Source organism: Balaenoptera physalus (genome assembly GCF_965194825.1).
Source record: "Balaenoptera physalus genome assembly, chromosome: 2".
Classification (NCBI taxonomy): domain Eukaryota; kingdom Metazoa; phylum Chordata; class Mammalia; order Artiodactyla; family Balaenopteridae; genus Balaenoptera; species Balaenoptera physalus.
In genome coordinates this window covers 65418721-65440356 of record NC_138883.1, presented here as the reverse complement: position 1 = coordinate 65440356, position 21636 = coordinate 65418721, and the positions used below count along the sequence as shown (strand labels likewise).

At 36.9% G+C, this 21636-nt stretch overlaps 1 protein-coding gene across 12 annotated transcripts in view; it reads left to right on the top strand.

Moving 5' to 3' along the window:
- The window catches only part of NPAS3 (neuronal PAS domain protein 3), an 858029-nt gene that overhangs the window by 249715 nt on the left and 586678 nt on the right, over window positions 1-21636 (top strand). For 8 of the 12 annotated variants that reach the window (XM_082452092.1, XM_082452090.1, XM_082452091.1 and 5 more), the window contains one exon: window positions 17688-17932. In XM_082452092.1, the coding sequence (XP_082308218.1) occupies window positions 17688-17932 (245 nt within the window). Of the gene's footprint in view, window positions 1-17687; window positions 17933-18043; window positions 18095-21636 lie in introns of all 12 variants that reach the window. The other 4 variants (XM_082452088.1, XM_082452084.1, XM_082452095.1 and 1 more) reach the window with 1 other exon arrangement.

The window sequence follows — 21636 nt, the reverse complement described above, 5'->3', positions numbered from 1 at the left end:
AGAGAAAATGTGTAATAACTTTAATGCACATCAGACATATTCCCAGCAGTTCCACTAATGTTATGTGACAAAAACACAAGTGAAAATAGAATCCTTAAGGGAAAAGATGTCCTAGAGAACAATCCCTTTGTTTTTCAGGTGAGAAGACAGAGCCAGACATTAAATGTCTTGTCTGAAATCATAGAGCTATTAATGGCAGATCTTGGCCCAGAACCCAAGTCTCACATCTTACAGATCAGTGTTTGAGTATAATGAATAACTGTGATTTTCTCAGTCATATTTTCCCTTAAATTGAATAGCTTCCTTATGTTGACCACCTGTACCTACTTAATTAACTCTACTTATTTTCCAGATGATCTGTCAGTTACTTTAGTCTAGACCTGCTTACAAATCACTTATACACACATCGGTTTCATCTGGGACTTCCCACTGATAGCATGAAGTACTAAGGGGGACCTGTCTTTAATGGCTCAGCCTCTTCCTGCCAAGGAATACAAGTATTCTGAGCACAGAGAGGAGGGAAACTCTTTCACTTTTCAATAGAAAATCCGTCTCTCGGAACTTCCCTGGTGGCGCAGTGGTTAAGAATCCGCCTGCCAAGGAAGGGGACATGGGTTCGAGCTCTGGTCCGGGAAGATCCCACATGACGTGGAGCAACTAAGCCTGTGTGCTTGAGCCTGCGCTCTAGAGCCTGCGAGCCACAACTACTGAGTCCACGTGCCACAACTACTGAAGCCCCTGCACCTAGAGCCCGTGCTCCGCAGCAAGAGAAGCCGCCGCAATAAGAAGCCTGTGCACCGCCACAAAGAGTAGCCCCCTCTCGCCGCAACTAGAGAAAGCCCAGGCTCAGCAATAAAGACCCAACACAGCCAAAAATAAAATAAATAAATTAATTAAAAAAAAAGATGAAGAAAATCCCTCTCTCTTGGGAGTAGTAGAATTTGTTTGGCACTAACATGTTTCCATATGACCTCCACCTCACCTAAGCATCTATTAAATTGATGCTGTGAAAGTGCATGGATGGGTGGATCTTCAGGCGGTATAAGCCCCTCACCCAAATCTGTGCTATCCAAATGAGGATACACAATACCTGTTGAGCTCCTGTGAAAGCTGAGCACATTGACATGGAGTAAAGAGGCATTATTTTCCTTATTCCTGCTTTTCATGCACAAATTGTCTAGGAATTTAGGCAAGCTCATTTGTAACACACAGTATAAAAGACCTATACTTGATTTTGCATGTTAAGATATAAATCTACATTTAGCACATAGTACCATATAAATGGATGCTTATAGAAATCTTTAGGGAATGAGTCAAGTTTGCTCTCATTTTCTGCTTGCCATATCGTTCACAATTTATATAAAATTTTGTAAAATCAGGAATTGTCTTTGTGCAATTGAAGAATTTGGGGTGGTTTTTCTCTGTAAGCATTGGCTTGGTGTTTTTTCCCTCTCTTGTCATCATGGCCATACAGGTATTGATAACTATGCATCATGACCGATTTTTTTAAAAAAGTTCTAAAAAGGCTTCTAAATGAAAGCTATAACTTTGTATTGAATTTTTAGTGACATGAGCAAATCACTTGCTCTTTGCCCTTACGGATTTTATAACATCACCAGAGTTTATCAATAAAATTATAGCCTACAGTTGGGCATATGCAATTCCTTATAGTATTGCATATATAGAAGGCAGCGGAGGGAGGCACAAATTGGAGTGCATCTGCTCTGGAAACATTCCAGCAGTGAGTGTGTGTGTTTGTTTTTTCATTTCGGATCTACTGTACAGTCAGTCCTAGAAGCTGCAGATGAAGAGTGGTGCCTGATCTCATATAGGAATGTTCTTTTGTTTGCACCTGCTGTGAGTGAAGTTGACTAGAATCATGCCATTCTGATCCATTTCATACATCAGCAGACTCTGCACAGAGACATCATGGCTTTCCCTTCCACCTGAGCTGTCAGCCTCCATCCGAGAGGGAGAAAGATACTGACTGAGATTAGGAGCAAATGGCCAGAAGGAAGTGAGAAGGCCCAGTAGGGGAAGCAGATGTGCTTCACTTAATAGATGTATTTTTGTAATGATAAAATATTCATCTATTTTAAAATAAATACATAAGAGGACAAAAAAACCCATACCCAGAAGCAGAAGAGATTCAGCTATAGGAAAACAGTAGTTCCAAAACTTTTATTGAATTTCAGGAGGTCTCTCTAGATGGCTGTCTTATTCTCTGAAACTTGTAGAGATTTAATAGCTCGCCTTAATTTGTAGGTACCCTGCCATCTGAAATCTTTTCTCTGTGATCTCTTATGCATTCTCTTTGGAGCACTGCTTCTCTCCACTTTTTTGTGTTTCTGATTACACATAAACAACACAGATCTAGCAAAGAGATGCAGTAATTATGTGAAGATCTGGGATTTCCCCTTAGAAATTTCCACCTGTTATGTTTCTATCTGACTTGTGGGAAGGATTTACGGTGATCTGGTGTTCTGAATACGACAGTGTATGATTAATAAATAGAGATGACATGGGCTCTTGACATTTCTTTCTCCTTGCCTCAGTTTGGTACTCACTATAGCACCACTTTCAGAGCGTAGAAAGGGGAAGAACTGTTTTGAGAATTTAAATATTTTTGTCAGGGAAGAATTTGTGAGTATTGAGGTTTGGCAGGGAGAGAGGAGTATCTGTGTTTCTTCCCTTTCTCTTTCCCTTCCCTTCTTTACTATAAGAGCATCCCAAGGACTGATTTACTGGGTAAATTTAATTTCAAGAGCAGTACTACTGGATGTGTTGTTTACTGTCTTAAATCATGACTTTTAAGGACATTCAGATCATCAACAATTGTCTTTCAACAAATACTTATTGAGGACACACTCTACATGCAAGACAGTGTCTCTCAACTTTATTATTGCACTGATAACAACAGAGTCTTGTTTAGCATGCACTTTAAGAAATTGTCAACAGAACTTAATCACTAATTTGGGGGGGGGGTGCATTCTGACTCATTTGGAAAAGAGCTGTTTTAATTTTTCACATCATACTACTCTACCATTTTGATCACTCTCTGCTGTTTTTATTTTTAATGAAAGATTTTTTTATATATGATGCCATCATGGTGAACTGACTAAAATTTCAGTTGTGATTAAATGTTTGAAACTGCGTAGCTGAAATGTGGTGAATAGATCTATGCACAAATATGCATCTGAGTATTTTTAATTTTCTGAGCTACTTTTAATAATAGGTTAGATCTTATGGAATAGTAACTGATCTAATTTTTTCCTGATTATTTACAGAAAATTTGTAAAACAGAGTAAAGTGAAAGGAGAAATTCTACCACTCTGAGAAAAATAACTGTTAATACAGTTTCTTTTCTTCCAGTCTAACTTTCTGCATTTCTCTGCATTTTATGCTTCTTCCTCATTTCTTCATTGTCACCTGACTGCTATAGCTCTTTATATCCTGTGCCTTATGTACCCCATAATTAAATCCTACTCTCAGGAAGGCTATTAATGGTGTTAAACCATAGATTGCTAACTGCCACAGGCCACATGAGACCCATAGGAGCCTGCAAAAAGTTGCATTTTTAAAATGAGATGCTCAATATTTTCAAAAAATGGGAGATTTTAATTAAAAAAGAATCTAGATTTCTGGCTTCTCTTAAAAAGGAAGACTTGGCAACTTTGGGTCCACATTGCCATCTAGTAACAACTGTTTTTCCTGAATAATGTGTGCCCCCTGTTGGCTAGGCAAGTGCTCTCCCGTTTGCCATAGTCCACACCACTCCCTGTTACCTGCTCAACACTGAGGGCCCAGTTGCCATTTATTGTCACGCTTGCAGTGCTTTCTCTCACCTCGTCCTCTTTATTCACTTGTATAATTTTGTTGGATTCTGCAGGTATTTGAGTTTGTGATCTCTAACTTAAATTCATTTACAGTAGGCTAATAATAATTCAACAACAACAAAAAACTCTGACTCACTCTTCTTGCATATATGAATTTTATGAGAAGAGATATGACCAGATCCAATGAGTGATTCTCTGAGAGAGAAATTGTGTAGAAGCAAATGAGGGAGCAAAACTGAGGGGGAAGAAAACAGAGTTTGAAGGGCAATATATATAATTCAGTCCCCTTAAAACAGTGGTGTGTTTATGTGAGCGTGTGTGTGTGTGTGTGTGCACGTGCACACATGCAAGTGCACATGTATGTATTTGAAAAGTGACTCTGGGAATTCCCCGGTGGTCCAGTGGTTAGGGCTCCGGCTCCGAGCTCCCAGGTTCACAGCCATGGGAACAAGACAAAGTTGCTGAATGGCTCTTGGTAACTCATTGACCTCCATGCTATCTTTGTAAGTGCGCTGTTGGGAAAGGCTACTGTTTTCAGAAGTGACACTAAAGACTTAAGTGATCTTTTGTTGGCTGATAACTCAAAAGGAGACCTTGAGGGAAAATCTTTTAAGATGAATATCTCAGCCCAAACAAAACAAAATGAAATGCAGAGAGGACAGAAGGTGAATTTAAGAAAGGGCTCCTGTAAAGTACCTGTGGGTGAATAGAAGGTTGCAGGATATCCATTTTGGTCAAGGACTGTATTGGGATGACAGGTCAGGGAGGAAGTATTCAACCATAGGTATACATTTTGTGTTTTTTTTAACTATTTGGTGCCTTATGGATTCAGATACTAAGGTTGTCTGTGGAGGCTTTGTGGTAAGGGCCAGTTGAGCAAATTGCTGGCTTCCCTTGCCCTGTTTCAATTAAACAGTCCTTTTTACTCAGCTTACAAATCAATCATCATGTGCTTTCCTACATCTGAGAACTTTCTACCAACAGTTTGGATTCATGTTACTATTAAAGTTGTAATTATTCAATATCAGTAAATTCAGTGCTGACTTGCAACTAATAAGGTAACTGGGTCTTTTTAGTTTCATGTATACTTGTATCATGGTACAACCTTTTGTTTTTCCATGAGCAGCTTGCAAACTCATGAAATAAAAAAAAATGCCTATTTATTTTACCCTTATTTAATTTCATGTTTTAAACATGTATTTTATACATTGAAATATTACCTACCTTTATCATCCTGTTACATAGTTACATGTGGCTCAGAATAACTTACTTGTAGTTCCTCCTAGTCAGATTTTAATGAGAGGACTAAGCATCTATCAAGGTTTTTCAAAAGAATGTAGGGTTTTGGAAGGACTTTGTTCCTGACTAATTAATGGAAGCCTACAAATAAACAGGCATTTCCTATGTTGTCCTGCTTTATAAAGTACCTCAGTGAGGTATTATGACTTCTCAGATTAAACCTCATATGATGATCCCTGGCACATAAAAGTCTTGTCTGCTGCATATATGTACTCTAATGCCATGGACCCACTGTACCACCGAGGGCCAACACCTGTTAGAAGTGGGAGGTGCAGCAGTCAATGAAAAAACAATGATCCTGACTATGATAATTTGGTCAGTGTTATAGAACTTAGTAGAGATCTCAAGATACCATTAATTGAGGCAGCTTCTTAACCAAGACTTGAGTCAGGGTCTGAGATTTTGCTTCAGGAAGCCCATTCTGTGCAATATTTTGTGTGTTTGTTTGTCTGTGTTTTTTCTCCCAGGTAAGAATCTGCATCTGCCGTCGGGTTGTCAAGGAGTTAGTGACACACGGAAAAAGTCAGTCATTAAACGCTAGCACACTCCATCCCCAACCAGACAGCTGGCATATTGTACACTGGGCAACACACTGCTTTGGGGTTTAGGGGGGCCACAAAGGACCCAGGAGCCCAGGCTGTCTGACTGAAGGACTCAGTCATTTGGTTGGAGACTCATGTGGGATAACTTGAGGAGGGATGAAGGCCTCTCCCAGCTTTTTCAATTCCAGTTCTCTTTTAGAGGAATGACCAAGCCAAGCATTTTCTCGAAATATCTTTCAGGCCCTACTATTGCAAGAAGTGGTGAGGGGATGGCATTTGATAGCACTGTCAGATAAACCATTTATTAAATGAAAAATACCTTTGGTCATCATAGCGCTTCTCAGGCTCAACTTAGAGTCCATAAAATCACATTTCTGTTGTTTTTTTCAAGAAGTAATTTTTATATTAAAAATACATGTTTATTGAAGAAACTTCAGAAATTAGTTATCTCCTGCCCCCCCATCACCTCCCATCTTCTGACCCCCCTACAAGGAATTTCTACCACGTAGAAATAACCAATCTTAATATTTTGCCTTGTGGGAATTAATCCTGGTTTGGATATATTTTCTCTGTATATATAATTATGGATATATCGCTATAGTTGTCTGACCCACTGTACATGCTGCTTTATGAATTGCCTTTTATCACTTAACATATTGTTAAAAAAATTTCCCCAGTCATTGAAGATTTGTTTCAACATCTTTGTTCACTATCTTGAGAATATTCCATAATTTGTTTCTAAAGTCTATCAAAGAGACAGTGAATATTCTTTCAGAATATATTTATTTGCCTCCTTAGTCAGCTTGGGATATGTATTTCCCTAAGTGTTCTCTAGAAATTGTAACAGTGTACACCCCTGGTAACTATATACCATGCTTTTGGAACCTTGATGACAGGTTAAATAAAAATACATGTCTTTAAAAAAGGTTAGTTAGGTAGGGGTAGGGTATATTGTCTCTTTAGACTGATGGACCTGTATTCTCAATTGTAGTGTTTAAAGAAAGCATGACCATTTCACTTATTTCAGTTAAAAATGCAGGCAGTTATAGTTTAGTGGTGTGTTCATTGATGTTAAGTAAAAGTGTGTGCTGTTTGCAGTGTTCCCATGACCATAACTTTCATTTTTCATACTTAAAGATCTTCAAACTTGTCAAAGCATGCTTTCTCCTTTCCAACTTTCTCCTGTCAAGCTTGAAAGTTTTCAAAAGCTTTCTTCCACTTGGTTGTGCTTTCAAAAGTGTTTGAAATCACACTTAAAGAAAATTAAAGGAAAAAATGAATTTTCCCTCTAGAAAGGTCATTTGAATTTGAATTCCAAAGCGACTTAGTTTGGGACTTAGAGCAATTAACAGCAAATTTACCTACTCCAAATTGGAATGTGTTTCTAAGCCTGAAAAAATAGGGGGTTTATCGGACATTTTATTAACGAATTAATGTTTTCATAACAATTATGATGGAATTTATATGGGTGATGATAAATTATATAAAACTTTATCGGTAACTTAATGGTTGTGTAAATATAATTGGGAGAAGGGGAATCACGAGGACGTCATTGCTCTAGAGGCAGTGTGGTGCGGTGGTGAGAAGGACGTGTTGGGTTCATCTTGCCAAGGTTCAGATTCTAGCTTCAGCTGTCATTGGCCTTGGGCAAGTTACTTTCCCTCTCTGTGCTTTGATCTTCTTATTTGTGAGATGGGAAGCAATAACATTTCCAGGGTGACCAACTGTTCTGGTTTGCCCAGGACCGTCCTGCTTTTAGCCCTGAAAGTCTAGGATCCAGGGAAAGCCCTCCCTGAGACAAGAAAACTCCTAGTTTTGGGGGATGAGGGCAGAAAGTTAGAGGGAAGATATAAAACCCATTTAGTTGCCCCCCAAAATAGGGGCTGAAAGGAACACTGTTTTAGGGTCAAATATGATCAGCGGAGATGATCTGCTTTTCATAGATGCTGTTACGCCCCCCCCTTCTGATATTGGCAACCATGAATTAAATGGGATAATGCTTAAAACACTTAAACCCTGAAACTTAGTAGACATTCAAAGATGTTTGCTTTCATGATTATGGTGCTAACTAAGGTCAATGCTTTTCTTTGACGGTACTGAATAATCTTAAAATGTAGAAACAACATGTACTTTCCTGTCATTGATATTATGAAAATTAGTACTATAGTTCCTTGGAGTGATAGAAATCCAGCAATGGCCCTTTAGATGGTTAGTAAAATGTCCTGCGGTCACAGGGTGCCCACCATTCCTTCTCATTTTGCCTTTCAGCAGAGATGCTCTGACCCTTTCAAATATTTAGCCGTAGACTTTCCTCTCAATGTGTGCTCACGACTTCTGTTACTGCTAATGGAAGTTACACATGTGTGCTCACCGGGATGAGAAAGCCTTTATCCCACGTCGGGCAAAGACCCGTGATCCTGAATCTCTTTCTAAACTTCAGACCTGAAGAGAGCAGTGCAGGGAATTGCTGCTTTCTCACTATATTAGCTTCTTCAATTTCTTTTTAATTGGAGCCTGCAACCCAGATTCTTGTAACTTCAGGGGGATGAACAATACAAATTAAGATCTGGGTGCTTTCCAGGAATGGCTCAGCTGAAAGAAAAAATTTTTTTTCTTTTAATAGTTATGCCTATTCACAAATCACATGCAGTTGCCTAACGAGTCCATATTTGCTTCTGAGGTTTCACATTTGCAAACTACACTGCTGAGAAAGTAAGTGATGTGTTCACCCACCTCTGGTGTGAGCTGACTGATTTAATGTACACAACAGATAAGTACTAGAATAGTCAAAATTCTAAACCAGTAGCACAGAACCTTCAAATACAAATATCTTACCCTTGTTCAGGACATTCATTTCTCCCCAAGAATTCTTTTTAATGTATAAGACTTAAATTTATGTTTAAGAACTAGTAAACTATAGCAGTTTGACAGCCATTCACACTTAATTCTGTGCATTAAACCAACAGCATTCTTTTCCACAAATATCCATTGTTAGGACAATGCGCTCAGACAGAATTTATGAGAAATGGAATTATGTTACCAAGGAGATAGCATTTACTATAATGAAGAGTAGATCCTAGAAAATGGCCCCTTTTACAGCAGCTCAGAGCAGAGCCACAAAAGCAATTGATTGGTCTTGGCATTTAGTCTTATATCAGCTGTGTCATCCATAGCTTCAGGAGAGAGAACACTAATCTAAAGTGACATTTCTGTTCTGGCGGGCTTTTCTGCCCTGATGAAAGCAATTACTTCATTCCTAAATGATAATTTGCAGGAGTTTCAACCACTTTAATTGATAATTTTTTTTTGTTCTGAGTTCAATTGTGAAGTGATTAGCTGATTTGGTAAATAGAAATTTAAGGTGTGAAATATACAAGTTGCTTCAAGGTAAAGTGCTATTTATTGGGTGGAGAGAAATTACTTGATAAAGCTGCAAGATTTTTTTTCATTGTTATGGAATTGCCAGTTGGATAGCTTAAAGTTCTGGGGGGAAAATGAAGAACAAAACACTTTGATTCAGGAGGTTTTTGGCAGACACCAAAGCATACAATGAATAGTTTGGTCTTGCTGTGGTTCATTCAAGGGTTATTTGAATCAAGGTGAACATTGGTTGAAAAGGATTGTGCGGACCTCTCAGCTTTCTTTATTACTATTCTAATGACTCATTCTGGAATTAAATCCTCTTATTTAAAGTGTTAAGAATAAAAATGCTCATTGGCTAAAACCAATTAATTTAATTATTAAGTTCAAACATACACAAGGCATTTTCTGAAGATGAGGGAAGGCATTCAATTGAATGGCTTTAATTACTCTTTTGATCTATTTTACCACAAGTCAGAAATGGGTCATGATTATTCAATCAGAATATATCTTAGTTTAAACATTTTAAGGATGCATCTTGATTTTGATACTTCATCGAATGTTAGCAGTTGCAGATGTTTTTGACACTGGTTTTAAGCAATCAATTTCATGATATTTTCTTACATGGGGGAAAAATAATGGTCATTTCACATGTTAAATGAGAAAAATAAGGCAAGAATGAAGGTCAAACTGATTTAGCACATCAAGCAGTCTCTGTCAGCCAAGTTTAATATATCCTGAGTTTGTGGAACAAATGAAATTTTGCTGCTATGTTACACTTTGCTTCCAAACAACCATTACAACTGGTTTTATATATTGTGTGAGCATCAGACCATCAAACAGTGCATCTTTACTGACATGTTGCTGCAGCGATGATCTACAGCAGCAATCTGCCATTTATATAAGGGCAAAATGTGCATCTATATTTAGTTGTGAAATTGGCCTATTATACTCTTGATGTTTACAGAGGCTAACATAAATTAATGATGACAGCTATGAGCAGTGCATTAGATAAGCAGCAGAGTTCTTACCTTGAACTTGAAGGTTCCAGTTTTTACTTCCAGCATATACTATACTGCTTTCTTCACACATTAAAGGAAGGTTTCTGAAATTATTACCTTTTCTTGGAGAGCATTAAAAGACTTCAATTTGTGAATTATGCTGTACATAATCCTACCAGATAATAGTTGTTTATGCATTTCTCCATTATATTACCTTGTAAGAATGCTGATATTTACAATCATGGGGAAAAAAATACTTCTGAAAGACTTTTATTCTTTGCAGTTGGCTGATTTGATTGACTTTGAATTCTATGTGATGTCAGTGTGTGGTGGGCTGTTTTACTGAAAGTAACGAAGGAAGGGCAAGCAGTGCTTTTAGAATCTTCACTGTAGTTTTTCCCTGGGAAGTCTCCTCATTCAGCTCATGTCAGGGCAGGTGTAGGTACCGGAGTAACTCTAGGTCTCACCATTAACTATGACCAGAGATCTGACAAGTATGCAGGTGTTCAAAGCTTCATGAGTTAAAATGCTGCAGCCTTTGATGAATTTTTGATGGCTGCATTTTTAATACAGGTTGACCTTCTTCCTTTGAGGCTGCATGCCAGATTAATTGATAAATAGTAGAAGTCTGTAGTGCTGGGCTCTCCTAAGCAAAACAAGTAGGAAAATCCATAAAAAACTGCCTGTCTGGCTCCTTAGAAGTACTTTAAAAAGGTAAAATTTAAAGTAGTTTTGACCCTACCTTTCCTTTCCCCTACAGTTAGACGAACAAAACCTGCTGTGTTCCTTTTTTTTTTTTTAAATAAATTTATTTATTTATTTAGGCTGCATTGGGTCTTTGTTGCTACGCATGGGCTTTTTCTCTAGTTGTGGCGAATGGGGGCTACTCTTAGTTGTGGTGCGTGGGCTCTAGAGCACAGGCCCAGTAGTTGTGGCGCAAGGGCTTAGTTGCTCCGCGGCATGTGGGATCTTACCAGACCAGGGCTCGAACTCGTGTCCTCTGCATTGGCAGGTGGATTCTTAACCACTGCGCCACCAGGGAAGCTCTCCGTGTTCTTTTATAAACTAGTTATTGTATTCTAAAAGTTTACATGAAGGTGTTAAAGCTGAGGCTTAGAGAGAGGATTTTTGTGTAAGAGAGTGTGGATCTGTCAGTCATGTCCATATAAGAAGCCATTCCACAAATATAATTATAAATTGTAAAAAAATAACTGATAGAAATCTATGTTATGAAGAAGTCATCGGAGAAGAAACATTTGATTAAGTTGACTTACTTCTGTTGTTCCTCTGTGACAATTATTATTTTTGCTCTGTTATATTCTGTAAATCTCCAGCTATATTGTTTCCGTAATCATTATCGCCACTTCTGTGAAGTAGGAAACCAAATAATCAATTTTGCAAAACTAAATTTTACAAAAGACCAGCCACAAAAGATAACTTACCTCTTTTAATTTAATGAGTCATCACATCCAAAATTATGTTTTTTCCACCATGGACAAGTGGCCCAATGAAAAATTGACACCCTTATCCAGCTCTGTGGCAGTTCAGAGAGATTACAAGTCCTGAGTATATTTCATAATATTGGCTTTGTGATAGTGGCAGTACCTATTTTTTTTTTTTTAAGTTTTTACCTTTTTTTCCTGTCTCATTGCTGGCTCAAGTAAAGTTTCATGATTCAGCCTTGCCCCTGATGCGGAGGCCAGAGCAGAAAATGCTGCTGCCCTTCCAAGTTTCTTCCCTGTTCCAGATGTTCTGGCTGAGCTCTCCATGGTCCTGGATTTGGGGCTTTGCCTGACATTAAAGAGAACTTTCAGATTTGTGATGTTTTGGGAGATACTTTGAAAGATCTTCTTCCTGCTAGGAGTGCACATATACTCTTTCTGACTCACAATTATCATTGCAATTTTCAAGTCTTCCATAGAAGCTTTCGCCATCTTCCCGAGTAACCCTTTCCCTTAACTACTGTTTGGATGTTCATTTTTCTATGTAAACAAAATTGAGTGTCTTACCATTGAATGCCACTTTTTTCTACTTTAGGGAACAAAAAAATGACCCCTTATTATTCTTAGTACAGGCAATCACTTATTTATAAACATTTAACCTTCCATTAATGAGACATATGTTTTAGTTTTTATTTGAACAAGTTATTGAGTAGACCTGTGGTATAAAACAGATAGACCATAGGCATAAGGAGGACCATAATGAAAAATCAATATCTCTGCAATCAAGTAGTTTTATTTAACTGAAGTACACAATGTGGTATATCAGAACCAGTGGATAGAAATCATATTGGTGAGAACAGAGTGTAAATTATAAATGGACCTTAAAGCATAGAACAGTCAGTGTGACCTAAACTTGGGTTTTCACTTAACACATCTTATAGAGTATTGCTGTGTGCCAGGCACCACTGTAAATATTTTACAAAAATTACCTCACTTAATTTCAACAAGAACCTTATGAAGCAGATAGTATTATCATCCCATCTCACAGGTGAGAAAAACTGAGGCAAAAGAAGTTAAGTAAGTCGCTCAAGTTTACATAATTCGTAAGTTATAGAGCCAGGATTTAAATCAGGCAGTCTGGCTCTGCAATCCACACACTTACCCTCTGCCTTCCGCTAGTGTGGAGGACATGCTGACAGAGGCAACAGACAGAACTTAAAGAAAGTGAGAATCGTGAGCTGAGAGAACATGGAAGGAGTTTCAGAAATCAGCAGTTTAGGGTTGTCACCAAGCAGAAGTCAAGCCTTTGATTTAATTTCTACTGTCACTGTTCGGGAAATAAAATTTACTATAAAATGAAGGTCACAAGTGGCAGTTTGAGAGGACAATGAGGAAAACAAATAAGTATTCAGAATTATAAAACTGTAACCAGAGTAAAAAAAAAAAAAAAGTGGTAGGAAAGAGGCTACTGGTTAAAGAAAATTACAAAGAATTGTGGAGGAATAAGGTTATAATCAGGTGTGGTACTAGGATCAAAACAGTTGGGCTTTTGTCCCCAGGTAAGTTTTACAATTACTGTAATAATAGTTAATGATGCTTATATAACGTTTACAACATGGCAGGCATTTAGCACTTTACATATATTAGCTCAATTACTCCTCTGAGCAATATTGTGATGTATGTACTAATATAATGTCTATTTCCCAGATGAGGAAACTGAGGCCTAAAGAAGTTGAGACACCTATCCAAGGTAGCCCAGCTAGTAACTGTGTGATGATGTGAATACTTACAGTCTGACTACAGAGCCCCTACTCCTAACCCCTGTGCTTCCAAGAAAGTTTAAGGAAGGGTTGACTATATTTTAAGCATTCTTAAGTCTTTCCAACTTAGTAAAATTCTTAGTTGTAAAACTCTGAAGTAGACTGTACCACATTTAGAGCTTACAAACTATCTTAACTGTTATCACATTATTGACCAGAGATGTATTAATACATCTTTTGTTACCCAAACATTATTGACCAGAGATGTATCAATATCACATAACAAAATGCCGGCCACAGGCATTAGTTTCCACAAAAATCCCCCAGTTAATAATAAGTTAAAATTTAGAATTGTCCAAGGGGTTTACCTCTTTGTGGTCTACAATATACTACCATGAAGTTATCATATGAGTCATTGCAGTGGTCCCAGGAGATTTGCCAAATACTCCTTGTTTGTCATTCTCATGATCGAAGATGATAAAATTGAGGCTCAACTTAGAGACTTAGAATTATAATGCCTACAGTGGCCAAAGTGGGTCTCATAACTCCTTCATTGGGACTCTTTCCGCAAAATATACAACTTGCCAAAGGAACTTAAAATAGATGGAAAGATTAAAAAAATCACTTTACATTTATAAGCACTGACTGCTAAATCTTCATTCTGAGTAAACTCTTTTTTGATTGCTTGTCAGCTATGCTTAAAGATATAACTATAGAATGTAAAAATTGTTTCAAAGTGTTGAACGGAAACATACATAAGGTAATATTATTTTAACCAAGGTATTTCTTTAGGATAAGTTAATTCTAGCAACATCAATGGCAAAAAGAGGGCAGAATCCAACTTTATAATCCTTATATGAGGAAATTCTATACGTTAGATTATTATTTTTTTGGTTGGGTGCTGGGCCCCTTTTGAAAATCTGAAAATCATTTACCATCACCCCCAAAATATACACATATATACATAATTTTGCCTATGATTTTCAGATACGTGTGTGTGTGTCTTTGGAAATAGTTGTTGATTTTGTTGCTGGTGCTGGTAATTATTAGTGAGGATGATACTGTTGTCATCAAAGAGAGTTGAACTTTTGATTTGTGGAGGGTTTTCTGTTATTCAGAGTCCAAGTGAAAGAACTTTAAAGCAGTGGGAAGTTTGGACCCAAGGAGTATTTACTGTTTAATCGTATTTTAGGTGGCAGAGATCAGGCCATAACATTCACTCACATACAGTCAATCCATTCTTTCTTTAGTATATAGAAATGCAACCATAATGTTTTGGTTTAGAACAGAATGTATAAATGCAGATTTATTTTAGGTTTTAATGTAGTCCTTAATTCAACTTGAGGATTACTTGTAACTAGGCTCTACTTCACAAAAGCAGGCAAAAGATTAATCCACAATCTGTCATTGTCTTAAGGACTTTAGCTTCATCTATTGTATCAGCATCTCCACAACCTTTATAATCCTTTAACTGTATTTTATTGCTGTTGCCCTCAAAACCAGTTACTACTTATTACAGACACAGTGCTATCATTCGGAAAGTCTTCTGTACTATGGTGTCAGCATAATGATGTGATGTGGGAGTCATGGAAACCCATTGTTATTAAGATTATAGCCAGGACGATTACTCCAGTAGGGTAACACAGTTGTGGGTTAGAGATTTCTTTAAAAAGGGGAGAGGTAGAGAAGAGAAAAACTATAAGGAGGTAGTATGGGAACACATAAAGTAAGTGCTATTTTAGAAAAGTCAAGTGTCAGAGGGCAATGTTTAGGCAAGGCACCCCAAAGCCTTAGTGTCCACATATTCCCCTTCTTTGAGTAGACAGAAGAAGTCATCTCCCCTCTACCTCACCCCTGGAGCTCATTGGGCTGCTCCCTGTGATCTTGGGCTTTGCCTACCCTTAGGATTAGTTTTTTTTTCCTTAGATTATTGATAAGCCTATGCAGTGATATCAATTTCAGAATAACTGCCTAATCCTCTACTTGCTTCAGTTGAATAGAGAAACTCCTAGTGTGAATATTAGTAATATTAATTAGATAACAAGTGAATCCATTTGTGATCACTAACTGACATGTGTAAGTAAAATTTTATATAACATCCATGTAAAACTTCTGGCAAAATTGGCCTCCCAAATTATTACCCAATTGCAAAATGAGTCCCTGCTCCATTATTGACCAAATGGCATGTTCTGTTTGGCTTGCATGATTTTTAAAAACTCCAATCAGTTAACATAAAATTAACACATAACATAAAATTGGAAGTGCTATGTAAAAATTCAGATTTTGTTTTCTAGAAATAGCAACATTAGAAATCTGGCAACACTAGGCATGCCTTCCCCCAAAGCAGCACACGCAAAGCTGAAACGATGTGCGCTTTCCTTTGCCTGGGCTTTCATCCTCCACTTCTCCACAGGTGGCATCAGGCCTCTTTACTCATTGACATTCCCTGCCTTCACCCTGCAAGCCCTTGAGTTTGCAGCCCCTGCTGTAGAGCTCCATCATAGTCACTTACTGGACCAAAAAGAAAAGAAAAAAAAAAGTAAGTTCAGCCCACCTTCTGGAGTAGTATTCGATTACAAGAACACAAAAAGAGCAAAGCATTGAACTTGAACCACTGCACTCTACAAGTGGTAGAGAAAACATGTCAAATGACATAGTTCTTTTGGCACAGCTGACTTAAATGGTGTTAGATTACTTTTATTATATAGAGGGAGGGCTATGAATCATTGTTTTATCCTACGATGTTGACCTGGATCCTGGTTATACTTATACTTTGTCAGATTGTAAGGCATCTCTTACTTTTATTTACATAATTTTCAACAAGCCACACTGAGCATTTAAAGAAGTGAATGGAGGCCAGCTAAAATTTTGGGAAATAAATGGCATAACATGTCTTTTCCTTATAAATTAGTGATGTTTCTGCTTATCACCAACATTAAGACAAAAGTTTGTCACCTGTGACTGCTTTGACTCTGAAAATGATAGCATTAATTTGTCTAGTTCTGAGAAATTCATTAGTTAGCTAATGTAGAATATTTTATTAATAGAGTGAACATGAAACCGGTAGGGGTATTAGCCTAGCAAGTATTTGACCATAGCATTATGGCATTACTTAAATCACATAGATATTCAATAAGATACCTGAAATGTCTGCAGTGAAAACAGTGTTTCCACTATGAACAAAATCAGATGTGGTCTAAGGTAATAGGGAATGTTATTGCTCATATTAAGAGATTGGAGCCACACTGCTGGACTCATTTTAATCTATTCCTCTGGTCTTGCTTCCTTCTTATTTCTCTTTCTTGATATTTTGTAATGGGAAACCAGAATGCTAGATTCAAAGATTTAAAATGCCTTCAAAGTCCAATAAAATGGATACTTACAAATGATGTTAATAATACCTTGATACTGTAAATATTGCCCAATTATTTATCATCACAGTCTGATTTTGAATTTATTTTTCATCAGACACAAAACGGAGCAATTCAGAGTAGGTGCACTTCTCCTGTCAGATGCTCACATACTACTTCAGTTGTGCTAGATTCTGCCCTCAGCAATATGAGCAAACTTCAAACAGAAATGTACGTGAATAGTTAAAGGAAAATGCTGGATCCCACCTGTTGCCTCTTACATGAAGTAATATGTCTATAATGTTTATAAATTTTAATAACCCATACAGGGCTTTATCTTTCAACATTAAATTTATGTTATCTTACAGTTTGACTTTTCTGGGTGATATATTTTATTCTCTAGTATCTTAGAGAGCCTATCCATCTATGAATGTATGTTCATTAATAAAGAATTAAAGTATTCTCTTATCAATCAATTACCAGTGCATTTATATAGTTACATTGAAATCTTCATTTCCAATAAGATGTTTTCTTTATGTGACTGAAGGTCATGGTTCTTATTGAGGGCTGGAAGCACGCCAACATTTTATTTGTTAATTCTGTGAACTGTGTGTTTGTTTACCCTTTGTTTCTCAAGATGGTAACTGAAATACATTTTCTCAAATGTGTCCTTCTGATGCTTTACAATTCCATAGTGATAACGGTTAAATGAACAAAACCATTAGCTTAAGAATAGATATATAAATACAATCCCAATCTTTTAAATTGCTCATAGCTGATAACATCCAGCATCACCTGGAAATCTTATGTCTTAGAAACAATGAATATATCTCAGTGCATAAGTGATTGGAGGAAAAAACTTAACAAGCAAACTATTTTTACTCATTGCACTTGAGTTTATGGCATATAAGCCCAGAGGTAGAATTTATGGTTTTAGAGGTCATTGTCTGGAACTCCTTTTACTATGTCCCTGGAATTTTGAAGATGATTTTGGTAGATTTTTGCTGGGGGAAAAAAGAAGTAAAAGGAAAAGCAGTTTATGCCTGATGACAGAATCCCATGTTCTAAACAACACTTTTTCACTCCTTTGATTCCAGTTTACAAGCATTGAGAAAGGAGAAGTCCCGGGATGCTGCTCGCTCCCGCCGGGGAAAAGAAAACTTTGAGTTCTATGAACTGGCCAAGCTGTTGCCTCTTCCTGCAGCCATCACTAGCCAGCTTGACAAGGCCTCCATCATTCGACTTACAATTAGCTATCTGAAAATGAGAGACTTTGCTAACCAGGGGGACCCTCCATGGAACTTGCGAATGGAAGGCCCTCCACCTAACACGTCAGTAAAAGGTAAGGTTTCAGCCACTGTTCATCCTGGACTATGGTGGTCTGTAGGTGTCTCTAAGCTGAAATGTTTACCGTCATCCTTTCTTCTTTTCCTGCATATCAAATCCTTTAAAGGGATACAAATGTGGAAATCTGAACTCTGCATGAGAAAGACACCATGTGAAGGTGAAATAAACCTCTTCTATTTCTATTTTATTTTCAAAAAGTCTGTCAGCCTAAATATTCTATCACTATAGATCAGGTTTCAGGGAAATGAGAATGAAATGACTTAACATTTATATGCTTCTTGGGTTTAATTTATGTTATGCTAATACATGCAAATTATTATTAAGGGGTGGAGTATGAGAGTATTTGTTAAAGGGTAGGGCTAATATTTTCTGGTTTTAGTTACAAAAGAGGATGGGAGCAAAGTACAACTATAGCAGGCATTTTGAGTAATGATTTCATTGACTAACAAAATGATTAATGTATGCATTAATGTTTCAACTCTTTATGCATATTGCATAAAATTTATAAATATAAACATGTATTTGTGCTCCCAATCATTGGTGCAGTTTCCCTTAAAACTTATTATTTAGAAATTTTAGGCCTTCTTCACTCTGATACTTAAGAGGGTTATTTTCTTGTGTGTTCTTGAAACGCCTAATAATTGATGAGATTTTAAACATATGAATATGCATGCATATGTTTATTGATGTACATGTGGTGTTGGTCATTGATTTTCTGTCTTGAAAATGTATCATTCAAGGCATGGGACGGGATCTGCTGGGTTTTGTGCTTTAACCTTGTATCTAGGCCCTTGATGAGCGTGGAATAAAACTGGACATTTGGTGGAATTGTAGGCAGCCTCCTCTGGGGGAGGAATTAGATTCTTTAGTTATGTGATTACACCTTGACAATGACTTATGAAGTCCCTGTACTCTTGGCTGTTGTAGGGAAGGGTACTAGGGGAGAGCTATAACCTCTTATAGGATTCAAATTAAAACGAAGGGTCAAAAGCAGTGACTATTGACAATTCTGTGCTAAGAGGTATAATCATATGTAGGTATGTACCTGTGTGAATCTGTTTATATCTTTGCTATTGTTACTTAGAGATTGTGTTTCTTAGGCTTATTAGAGAAGGAAAATTAGAATTCAAATTGTAACAAGTTATTTTTCTCGAGAGCAGGGGTTAGCAAACATTTTATGTAAAGGCCATATAGTAAATATTTTAGTTTTGGCGGAGTACTCAACTCTGCCATTGTAGCATGAAATCAACCATAGACAGCATGTAAACAACAGGGTATGGCTGTGTTCTAACAAAACTGTACTTACAAAGCAGGCAGCTGCCACCAAATTTGGCCCACAAGCCAGAGTTCACAGACTCCTGCTCTAAGTATAAGAATGACATTTGAAGGTTGAGAAGAACATACAACAGAGATAGCTCTCAAGGGCAGGGTGTAAGTATAAGGTAGCAGAGTACAAATAAACCAAGGCACATTCATGCTGTTCTTCTACAGCCCTTCTGCCCTTAAGAATGTTGATGTCAACTTGGTAATACACCAGTCCATGTTGCAGATGCTAAAGTAGTGGTGAATTTTCCCAAGCTAAAGATGTGAATATAATCCTAGTAAATACTTAAGAGTTTATTCAGTAGGTTGTCTTTGTGTTTATTCCAAATCATGTAAGACGAATGGATAAATACAGCAGGTTAGAAATCACACAACATGGAAAATATATTCTTAATCTTATTATTCAATTTGAAATACATTGAGGGACTAGACTTAAATTAACTTGTTTAACATAATTATCTTTTATTTCCATCTTTTCTTTAAGAGAGTTGGCAGTTTATAGGCTTCCTTGGTAGTGGCGGCTGCCAAAGTAGAAAAACCTAATGGTTCCATGATCTGTCCGTTCTTCTACGATGTGATAATTCTGCTTGCTTTTAGAATCATGGCCTTTTAGAGGTGCACAATTATAGATACTATAGAACTAAGCCCTCATTTTACAGGTGAGGGAAATGATATAGAAAGGGTTTACGGTTAAGTGTTAGAAGATCTAAAACTAGAATCCCGTTGTTCTGCTTTTCTGTCTAGGGTTCTTTCTATCAGATATCATTTCTAGCAATGATACTTGATTTCTATCACTATCATCAAACATTCCAGGTGAGAATGCTCTCAGCTTTGGACTATGGCTAATAATTCATTTTTATTTTGTGACCTTCAGTCAGCTCAACTCTGTAACTACTAATGATGAAGATGGATAAAAACAAGATAAAATATGATCTCTGCCCATAACGGTGTTTCAGTCTTTGGAGGAACATGGTGGTGTCAGTGAGAAAAATGTGGAGGTTGGGATGGATGTTTTGAAGCCTGGAAAGAGATACCAGATTTTATTACTTAAAAAATTTTATCCAGACTATGGCAGAGCATCCAATTTGGCACATGCATATTCTCTCTATTAGGAAACTGATGATAGTCTAGAACTGAAGACTATACTGTACTGAAGTATAGAGACTCTATACTGTTTACCTTGGCTCTCAAATGTTGCTAGGAATGCAATGGGCACTTTCTATAAGCTGGTCCTGCTGTACGATACATGTATTTTTTATTGCTTTGCTCTAGTTCTGTAATGCAAACCTGCTACTCATTCTGATCAAACATTCATGAAACAACATCAAAAGAAATTCATTTTAATTTATTAAGGTGTTCTATGTTGTGCCCTTGAAGAAGTTCATATGGATAAACAAGCTTATATAAATAGCCTGCAGCATCATGTGAAGTGAAGTTCATAATCCAACAATAAAACGATAGACATTATACTTCGTGCTTCTCCAAGCAGTCTCTTGAATAAACCTAAAGGCATTTGGAAATATATATGAAAAGTACTTACACAATGTAGGCAACATTTCTTTTTAATGCAATGAGTTGTTCATGTTAATAATTAAATTTCAAAACTTAAATTTAAATTTGTCCCAAACAACTGTATAGAAATTTAATCATTTTAATTTACTGCTTCAGAAAGGTCCTTTATTCTGCCCTGTGTTCATTACATCTTTTCTTAAAGTCTATAATGTTTGATGAGTTTGTTTTGTGATGCCAATTGTGTACAGATTATTACAAGTTATGCTTGCAGAAAGAACACTCAGGTGACAGTGTGTAATATGTCCTGAGTCAGTTACTTCATGGAAGTGATATGTTAAGCAATTGGAAGGTAACAGATAGTTTTTCCTATTATTTTAGAAATATCTCTGTTGTTATAATACAGATCAAATCTACAATGGACGTTATGCATTATTCAAAAAATGACCAGGCATTCTCAGCAGTGTTTTAACTAAATAACTGATGATTGTAACCTTTAAAGAAATCTCATTGTGGTGACTGTTGGTAAATCACTTCTCCATTCATAGTAATCTCTATTTAGAGGCTATCTAGAAACCATTATATCTTTTATTAATCTTAAAAGCAATGGCTGCTGATTTGACATTTGCTAAAACTAGATAAATTTTCTGTCTTTCTAATATCAATTCACAGACTTCAGTCAATTTTTGGAGTATATCTCCTGCAACTCTGTTAATCCAGGAATATTTACCACTGTAAGCATAAGTTTTATTTCACTTTAAACGCTGCAGCTTTTAAACAACAATTTGCCTATATGTGTGACAAGCCAGAATGCTACAATATGTAAAATACAAGACATTTTTAGCCTTTGGAAGGGAACAATTGAAA